This window comes from Lissotriton helveticus, chromosome 8, assembly GCF_964261635.1.
Source record: "Lissotriton helveticus chromosome 8, aLisHel1.1, whole genome shotgun sequence".
Taxonomy (NCBI): Eukaryota; Metazoa; Chordata; class Amphibia; order Caudata; family Salamandridae; genus Lissotriton; species Lissotriton helveticus.
The window spans coordinates 255,589,890-255,600,593 of NC_136069.1; the positions used below are offsets into that span (position 1 = coordinate 255,589,890).

Below are 10,704 nucleotides of genomic sequence, written 5' to 3' on the forward strand. Positions count from 1 at the left end.
GGAAACAAACAATAGCAGACAGTGTGTGGCATATTTGGGCCTGGTGCAGTTTTATTCCTGTAGTACAGTGGCAATGAGAGGGCAAGCCCAATCCACTACCTTGCAACCCATTCACCTTGCCATACCACGGTGTTTAATGTATACCTCTCCCCCTCCATGACACTCCACTATGTTGTGTATAAGTTGATGCTCTATAAATCTACACATGTACATACACGCATAAACAAAAATGTTCAAATAGAAGCTGGATGCTGAAAGTTAACAAAGGATTGATGAAGATAAAAAAAATTAAAGAGCTGTAGATTAACTCAATGTATTTGTTACATAAGCGTTTCCTGTATTGGTACAGTCGGGCCTTGTCTACATATGTGTTGCAGAGCAATGATTAATTGCAAGTGAGACAACGTTGTGTGATAAAATATAAATACTTTATTACATAATAACTTAGAACATTTACACATTTTACAATAAAACTGCATCAGAACTTGTATTACGTAGATGGAGTGGAACATACTTAAACTGAATGGCTATGTATATATAAATCTACAGTCAGCAGCCTTCAAGAAGTCAATACTTCATGTTAAGAGACAGTGATTGTAAGGAGTTACCTAGGTTTAAATATTGGTGGCCATATGTTATTTGAGACATTCAAATTTTCATGGAAAATAATCCTTTTTTTAACAGTTATTGGCTCTGTTTCACAGTTTCTTTTTTAAAGAGAACTTTTAAGATCATTTAAAAAATGTAAACTAGCAAAAGGCACATTTTCACATAGACGTGTATGTGTTTCTGAGTGCACATGTGTATGCATGTATGCATGCAAGTGTGCATGGTGTGTGTGTAGAGGTGGTTGAATGTGTAAGAGCATGTGTGTGGTTAGTGACCAAAGCAATTTGCTGTGACTCGACTCTTCATTTCAGTGCTTTATGCTTCTTGACATCCCAACCAGCTGTTATTCCTCAAGACCCGCATCACTCTCTTAGACTTCATGCTGAATTCAAGCTGGTACTTTCCACTGAAGAAGTAGAGGGATCCTATATTGAAAGATAAAAAATTACATTATATGAGAGACTTGAATATATTACGGACTGGCGCATCAAGCAATCTCTCAATATCATGGGAGTCGTTCAGTTAAGTTCAATTCAGTTCATAAGTTTACTTTCCCTAAGTTCAATTTAGATTAGGTTGTGTTCAAATGGAAAAGCTTAAACCTTCTGTAGGTATCCAAGTACTGACATAGTGCATTAACTACAGAGGGAACATACAGTTTAACAGTAACATTGACTTGAGGATAACAATGAGCACATAGACATGTTTGCCACTTTTCCAGCAGCGTATGTGATCGTCTTTATTTTCACATACTATAGGAAATTGCAAATTCTTGCGCCTAGCTCAGATAAGGAGGTGCCATTTCTGTTAGCCTTCCCGAAATTAAAGGGCGAGTAATTTGTTTGGTGATACACAAGTTAGTTACAGCTTAGATGCTAGTGGTTTTCGCAAACTCAATTTTTCTACTGTGCCAAATGGTTTTGTGTTATTACGGTTTTTGGATAAATTATCTTATAGCAATTCATATTTCCTTAGATCCGGAAAAGCCATATAGCACAATTTCATTTATCGCATGAAAGATTACTCTGTCTACATGATACATGATAATTTACACAAGAAGATGCATAGGGGGAAGTCACATAAGCAGTGAACACTTACCATTTGATAGAAATACAGCGTGGACCTTCTGGCCAATTCCTGGAAAGTCATTTACTGTCTGTTTTGGGAAACCTTGGTCCATGGTACGGCTACTTTCATCATAACTGAACAGAGAAGATGGAAAATCAGAATTTACTAAACAGAATCAATATATTGATACAGAACCATTTCTCGCACAGTGAAATCGCTAGCAGCTCATTATTTGACGTAGAACTCGGTTTGTTCTTTACAGAACATTTGTGGCAAAATGCAGCTCAGTTTCAGATTATTATTACCTTGGTGACCCCCCCCCCGTGGAAGCACATGGTTAACTCTTTCTTTGAAGGCAAAAGTTTGGGGACACCTTCCCCTATATTGAAAGGAGTTTAGAAGGGAAGTTGTCACTTGGAAAAATACACAAGCGAACAATACTAACTAATATGTGATGTGCATTTGCTGGACAATTCACGAGAATCTGTAGTAGAACTCCTGAAAAGCTATAATTGTTGGACATTTCCATGAGCACCAAGCAATCTTTTAATCTCATAAAAGAAGTAAATCTACTCTAAACAGAGAAATTATTGTATAAAGAGTGTATTGATGAATTTTATAGAGATGTGTGTGAGTCTGGTCCGAGAACCTATTCAGATTTGGTCTGTGCTATAAAAATGCACTATTTTTCATAATTCCCTGTTTTGTACATATGTTATTGTACTACTTTTTGGGGGAAGGAGTATATATTAGCAGTTTCGGTCTTGTTTGTGATACTCATTTTCTCACACTACTGCAAATTAGGCTGTCTTTTTGCCTATTATTACCACCCCTTTTACTCTATTCATATTCAGTACTAGAGCAAATGCGTCCTGCAAAACTTTAGAAATATGTTTATTTGTACTGTGAATTGGACAGATTCACATATGCCAGACCGATATGTCTGCCCTACATGTATATAAACACAATTTTATGGGTTCATACCTCCAGTACTTGTTTCCTACAAAGAATAGTGTTTTCCCAGTTTCTTCATTATGAACTGCAGCATCAACTTTCTTTACAGTTTTTGGGAACCCCAGAGTATGGATATTTTTTGGATAGCCCTGCACAACATCGTAGCCGTTAAGTGCCCAGTACTTCAAACCTGTAAAGAAGGGAGAATACAGATAACCATTGCAATATTGGAGATTAAATACTTTACTGCACAAATTGATTATATCAAACACATTAAAGAATTGTTAGGCCAGCCTGCAGGATAAGAGCCCTTAAACTTCCCAAGAAAGCAATAAATGTCATCATGGAATACTTTCCCTATACTGCAGGTCTTATATGGCATAACACAAATATTACATCCATTATATTGATGTAAAAACTCAATTGTAAGATGTCTTGGTAAGAAATGTGAAGTTATCAATAATATTTGTATACCTAACTTGACAATGTGGTGGTAAGCAATGTATTGAATGCAATATTTTTGTAGACCAATACTACCTACTTTCTTATAGTAACATACAATCATCATTCCATATTTTACTAAAGCTGATAACGTCACAAGAGAGAGGAACATAAACGTATATCTGGCCTTACCTTTAAAAATGAGAACTTCATCTTTTTCAGGATTTTCATAGGCAGCGTCAATATCAGAAGGTAGAGATGGCCAGAAAGATTTGATAAAATGAAGTTCAGCCTCTGGGTATTGTGCATGACGGCGCCAGAAGAACCTAATTCAAAAACAATGTCATGGTTGGATGTAAGAAATGTAAACATACATCGGTAGACCACAGACATTATTAGAACTAACAGTTGTTGCTAATTGTGGCGTCTTATCATGAGGTGTGACATACCTTTCTTTGAAGAACAACATTTCTCCACGCAGTGTAACAACAGCATCGAAGATCACTTTTGTATCACAGATTGATGGGGTAGTGGGACCTGTTGGTTGAACTGGATTTATTGATTCTCCTGAAACAGTAAGTTAAACATAAGTGTGAACTAAGTGGTGTACTGTACTTTTTTCATTGTATATTATGAAATGGTATTGTAGCAGTATTAGATCACTAAATTACCACATTAACACAGAGTGTGCATTGCTATTTGCAACCATTCTATAGGGCCATATGGGACTTTGGAAATTTCTTATGATTCTCCTGAAACAGTAAGTTAAACATAAGTGTGAACTAAGTGGTGTACTGTACTTTTTTCATTGTATATTATGAAATGGTATTGTAGCAGTATTAGATCACTAAATTACCACATTAACACAGAGTGTGCATTGCTATTTGCAACCATTCTATAGGGCCATATGGGACTTTGGAAATTTCTTATCTCTCTCTGTAGACACTGGAATGAGTAACAGTGTTATAATCATAGTTAGGAGCATCAGGGAATAAAAAAAAATTAAAAAGCATGTGTGAACTTAACTGCTGCTAATAATAACGACTTCTACACGGTTTAAGCATGAAAATTAGTGTAGCTGCTTCATTCAAATTAACTGTGTGAACCACATCAGAAGAGCATGCATGTAGACCATCTCTGTTTAGTGAACTATTTAACAGCTAACTATACATGCTTATATTTTACTACCTAATAGTCACAACATGTTTATAAATAAGCACAAACCAACATTCATTGGCAATGATAACCGTAGAGGGTAAACTACCAAAATATCATGAGAAAATTATGGTGATACAAACGTATTGGAGACTTAAAATAGAGAGCCAAACATTGTTAATGTAAGTATACATAAGTAAGGACAGGTTTACTCAATTTAACTCCAATAAGTGAACATTGACAATATCTATCTTTGAGGTATGTGATGTTGAGCTAAGAAGAGTAAATCTATACTTTTGTGTACTTATTTCCACAATATTTTGTTTCACAATATTTCCTTCCTCAATATTCTGGCATACAACTATACACCGAAATGTAATTGATAACAAGCATGAAGCATGAAACATGTATACACAATAAGTGCATGAACTGAAAACATTGAACTCTCCTAACATAAGAGAACATTGGCATTTTACAGACTTAATATTGCAAAGGGAACTTGTGAAGGAGAATTTTGAGTCAAAGGAGTCAAGCAGCGACTCACCATAGAGGGACTGGATTCCATTAATATCATCCTGGGGAAGCCTGAACTCGTCAGGGTCGGTGCTGGAGTAGGTTGGGTACATCAGAGCACCAGCGTCATTGGAATGAGAGAGACCGAGAGAGTGACCAAACTCATGAGCAGCCACGAGGAACAGGTTATATCCTAGGAAAGTAAGCCACAGGTCAGGTGATGGAGAAACGTCTTAAAATTTCATTCTCACGGTTACTATATGAGATATACAAACCATACCCCTATGTACCATCATTTTACATTATGTTGATCATGCCAGAAGGGATACAGTTCTCAGAATTATCTAGACAGTAAACTCGATTGTTGTGTAAGTGTTAATGCAGATGATATCCTGGCTTGACTATAAATAAATGTTCACCACCAAGCCTGGCCACAAAAAACAATCAAATAATGTATATAAATGAACTTCATAATTGAGTGTTAATTGAAGTAAGTATATATCCAAGAAGTTCAATATGGTACTCAGCACCTTTCCTAAGTGTGAGCAGGGGCCACTGCTTTGAAAAGGCAGAATCTTGAGTGAGTCATGACACCCCTCCCTTCCGTCAACAAGAGTACTAAACCTCAAACAAACTCTGAGCAGATCTGCAAGAATGGTTTTATGTAAAATGTATTTATACAGCGCATACTTCCCCTGACGAGGGGTTGGCTCTGTAAACGTTATAATCAATGTTATTAATCAGAACCTGAGTAAAGATAATAAAATCTGTAATAGTGAAATAAAACCTGGTAAACAGACTTATAAAAAGATCTGGATATTTTCAACGGCAAGGTGACAGTAATGTGACCATTGTGAGGTGGTTTGCAGTGAATTCTCAAAATAGTTAGGCTGAACTATGATATGAATATAGAATTTGTCTTTTGAAGTAATAAAGGTGTGAATGTAGCTTTATTTGTACAGTTGTGTGGAATGATGAGCATTACTGATCAAAATTATTTGATTTAATTTTAATTGTGGTAATGCTTCATATTGTTCTATTGCAAACAATGAAAATATAGTCTATCAGAGAACATTCTGCAGTGTAGACCATGCTTAGTTTGTACCTACTTTCTGATCCCTTTGTCCACCTTTCATCTTCATCGAAGTGTGCATCTCCACCAATGCCTCTGCCGGGTTCAAAGGCGTGAGCCAACAGTCCATCAGGTCCATCAAAGGGAGAATTATCATGATGATCTGCAGATTTTAAATGATTTTATTGAAATGTGCTAAACATTTACAGAAGTACAAAATACATTTTTATTACAAAACATATCTGATTGGACCTTTTCCAGCCACGCTATGCACTCTATACACATGTTGGGCCTTATTTGTTTTTGAGCACCATATCAAACAAATAACAATACTTTGCTGTGTGCCAGATTGTCAGAAGGCCTCTGTGAAATCAGAAATTTACTCTGATCTTCCACGATTCTAAAAGAATCCCAGAAGGACCGTTAGAAATTACACAAGTAGATTTCCAGGAGTCCAAACATGCAGAATTTCCAACAAGTGGAACAGTCTGCTTGTAGAAATAAAAGCCAAATGGCTATCCAGTCATGTAACTGTTATTTGTCTGCCTAATGAAATATGTTTCTTTATGAAGAAATCCCATCCTCAGATCTGATTTAAATAGGAAGGGGTCCCTCTACATTCTCACTCTGCAAATGCACTTAAATAATATGAATACGTGGTAAATGAGTGATTGTATCTGCTCTGTGAAAAATCCAATAACTTGTGGTCTGTAAAACAACATTCACCTAACCTCTGCTGAATTAATGACCCCCTTATGTTTCTGAGAATATTAAGTATGAATTGTGGACAAAGCCTTGTATGTTAAGCCCCGCTCAGTCCGTAACTCTAGCCCTGCGAACATGTTCTTGACTAGGAGGTAGTGAGAGGGGTCTGAGCAACTTGTGTCTGGAGAGAAGCATGAATCCTTGGGTTGGGGATTTTCCACAATTAGTTCTGTGCGGCAACAGCTGTCAATGGGGCTTACAACTGACATTTTTTAAGGGATGAGCAAAGAATAAACAACTTATTTGTTACAGTATTGTTTACTCTAAAGACCACAGAGATAGCGTGGATATTGATTCACCAAAATCCCAGGGGGTAACAGAAGTTATATCACACACTATTTAACCTCTAATGGAATCATCGCAAGGTTGTCCCTTTTTTTACCTTCCACAACTTAATTGTCTCCCATCTTTTGCTAAAGCACTAAAGGAAGGACATTGACCATGAATTACAGAAAGTAACCATAACCCAACAGCGCTGCCTACTTTTTGTTCCCTGTACTGCATTTATGATTTCTGAGACAAGGGGTATCAAGACTGAGCCATGGCTGAGACCAGTGGTACCAAGGGCAACATAGGGATAGCAGTTGTTTTCCCTGGAAAATCCTAAATGATGTCTACAAATGAGATTGCTTTGGCTCCCAATTGTTTAACCTACCTCCCGCTGCAAAAGAGATCATGATATCTGCGGTGCCCTCGTAGAGCCTGGTGAACTTGAGCGGGGTGACATCAGCCCAGACATTGAGCGCTCGATGAATGGCTGCATCCACATCAGCCTGTGCCATGTCAGGAGTGTAGTTTAGGATCCTTGGAAAGAAAGCAAAGGAGATATTAGCACAGCCAGTACTGTGGAATATGTAGCATAGTTCCTACTTCTTGAATGGCTTTATTGCAACTGTACCTGTAAGTTATGTCTGTAGTTTTCCAAACAGGGCGGCCTGGGGTGATACTGTAGCGTGCGACGTCGCTCACTCCACACCTGGGCTTCTCCATCACTTCCAAGGTCTCAGAGTCCAGCCTTCCAGTCACTTCCAGCCCAAAGAATTGCTGCATTTCACGGAGCTTTTCTGAGAAAGGACTGCCATTATTCCTGGTAATTTGCTTCTTCTCAGTGTCGAGATCATAGAATCTTTTCAGATATGCCTGGAAAAATAAATAAACCACGTGATTAAAACTCCCACCCATGACATTGTGTCCCAATTGTAAAATGACACAAACTGAGACAGTCTGTTATGGCTGCATTTTAAACCCCAGGAGTATGAGGAAGACAGAAAACTAAGTGCAAGATTGTGCTGTTTAGCACAAAATTAATATACAATTTGAATACCTGTGAGCCTGCGATTTCTATATAAAAATCTTGTTCACATAGACCTAACTACATTGTTGTGTGACCTCACTGCTAATCTGTAATAAGAACATGGTCTTACTATTCTAAAAAACCATCAAACTGACAACCCGCAAATCACTCTTCAGTCTTTGCCTTCAAACAGTTACTGTTAAATGATGAGGGACAACATGCCACGCATGCGTGAATGTAGGGTCCTATTGACCGTGTTTGGACTGGAAAAATGCTACTGGCCTCAGTGGAACGTTCATCGATAGGTTGTACTGCCACAACAATACATAATCAAGATATAATACACGGGAGCCTGTAATACCAATATAAAAAACACGTCTCTAATTCCATTACTACAGTTGAGTTGTCATACTTATAGTCACCTGTGATAATGAAATGACATAGCTGCTCAATTGTAATCACTTATTAAATTTGGTGTCATAATCAGTAGCGGCTCCTCCGCTATGGCAGAGAAGCGCCCCCCCCCAAATCTGGCAGCCATGGTTTATTATCATTTTATTGTGTGTCCCGGAGGCTTGGGGGCGGGGTCAGGAGAACAACAGGCACCCCTGCGGAGTAGTATGCACTGTTATCAGTGCACATGATGGTTTGGTCGACCGCCTCAGGCCGGACAAACCGTCATGCGCACCTCGCATGTTCTCCACGCAAGCTGCATTACACATTATTACATAGCAAGTCACATTAGAATTCTCTGACCTCATAAAAACAATTGGGCTGGTGGTGTTATATTGTCAGAGAACTCGTCTCTGACCAGCAACATACAGGTGCTTGGTACTGTTATAGGGAATTTATGCAGTGTATAGTTACTGCCTAAGGAAAAAGTAGACAGTTCAGTATACCACACTAACTTCTAAATATGGGTACACCGTACATTAAAATATAATTGATGTGCGTGTGAATAAATAACCAACAAAAAAAATCACTATTGGCTATTCATTGTGCTCTTCTCTGTAGACCCATATAATTCAAGAAGTTATATATTTTTTTTTACACAATAAAAAATTACGGAAATAAAAAAAATGCAGTTATTGTGCACTAAATAAAAATGGAACCAATGTTAAGTTTCTTGAAACTAATGGCTCATCAGGAATGGTATCCACATGCCTCAGATATATACATATTGTATTGTTAACCTCCAAGAAATGTAATCCAAACTTGCTAAAGGAGCAGTTTGAAATGTCCTGAATAAAGAAGGGGCAATGACAGCGACCCTCTCTCCTGTCAAATTTGGTGAGGGTTCATAAGATTCTAGGGGGCATATTAGCAAGGGCCATATGGCCGCTTTAGCGGCACTTTTTGCCGCTAAAGCGGCACTTTTTGCCGCCAAAGCGGCGATATTTTTATTGCCCTATTACGAAGCTGTCGCTAACAGCAGTTAGCGACAGCTTTTAGGCGAAAGCAGCCGGTTTGGGACCCGCTTTGCATGCCAGCGATATTTATCGCTAATGACATGCAAAGTGGGAGTACCCAAACTGTTAGCGACTGAAAGCAGTCACTAACACAGCTATAGCCTATTAGCAAGGCAGGCATAGAGATCAAAAAAATCACACTAAGCGTGATTATTGCTATAATCTAACGCCTGCTAAAAACATGACTTACCTGTTTCTCCAATGGGAGGTAGATCTTCAGGTTAAGTCCTCATTGGCGTTAATGCGTGAATATATCTGGATTTCCAGCGATATTCACGCATTTCGCAACTATCGCTGGTTTTTTTAGCACAATGGAGAAAAACGTTGCTAGTAGCAGGTTTTCTCCGCTAACATATCCAGTGATAGGCAGCAATAAAAAAATGCGATAAGTGCATTTAGCTATAAATATCGCTATTTCTTGCTAAGATGCCCCCAGTTTTGTTGTTTAACTGCTAGTTCTTAGGTGCTTTGCTATCAATGGTGCAGATAGTACAGTGGCGCCAAGACCCTGAGAAGCCGCCCGCCCCGCTCCCCCGCCCCCGCCTGCAGCCTTATTCTGCTTGTATTCCACCACCTTAATAGGAACATGGGGGTTACTTTCCTAGTTTGCATTAAGAACCATGGATAGCATCCTTGCTCCCCCAATGCTTGCACTGAGGCCTCGGCAGAAGGGGGGTGGGAGGGGGGCGTTGCAGGTACTTGTAGGCAGACCAGATACCTATTTTTAGAGCAGCAGGTGCAGTAGCACCAGGGCCTCGATGAATGACGCCACCGCTACGCGCCAAATAGACCTTTCGCTACCCACAGGGTAAAGGACCCCATTTCAGCCCCTTGAAACGCACTGAACGGGATAAAGCGCTCACCTCAGCACGCTGAATATCGCTCTCTTCGGACTCGGAGCCGGAGTCGGACGCTGCGGGGAAGGCGCGGGAGCCGGCTGCGCAGAGCAGCAGCAGCAGACACGGAAGGCTCTGCATGCTTGGAGTCGCTTCTGACAGGCGTCGAGCAGTCAGTCAGCTGTCTTGTGGAGCAGTCTCGCTGATCCCTACTTCTTGGAGTCTGGCCTCTCCTGTATTTATACGGATCCGCCGTACCTGCCTGACTCATCTGTCAGCGGCCCCTGACTCACAGACGGCCACTTCCGCTAATTACGCTACGGCCCAGGATAAACACAAACAGTTTTTCCCCTCATCGTTTTGGTCGGACGAGCGACACAACCTGCGCGCGTGTAGTAACATCCCCTCAGCCCATCCCCACTTTTTTTTTTATTTTTTTTTACATTTTGCAACTTTTTGTCCCTTTTATTCCAGGAAATGGCGTGTTTCGTTTCCTAACTGCAGATGCCACCGATGCAAAAAATGAAG

At 39.5% G+C, this 10,704-nt stretch overlaps 1 protein-coding gene across 1 annotated transcript; it reads right to left on the reverse strand.

The window, feature by feature from the left end:
* Positions 1–409: 409 nt before the first annotated feature.
* On the reverse strand, positions 410–10,411 carry LOC144772586 (matrix metalloproteinase-18-like). Its single transcript, XM_078657013.1, has 10 exons — positions 10,204–10,411; positions 7,476–7,717; positions 7,233–7,381; positions 5,850–5,975; positions 4,772–4,933; positions 3,522–3,639; positions 3,265–3,398; positions 2,662–2,821; positions 1,708–1,811; positions 410–1,034 (listed from the first exon to the last, which is right to left on the reverse strand). Exons 1-10 carry the CDS (start codon positions 10,315–10,317, stop codon positions 925–927), a joined length of 1,419 nt encoding a protein of 472 aa, XP_078513139.1. The 5' UTR covers positions 10,318–10,411; the 3' UTR covers positions 410–924.
* Between the last annotated feature and the right edge of the window lie 293 nt (positions 10,412–10,704).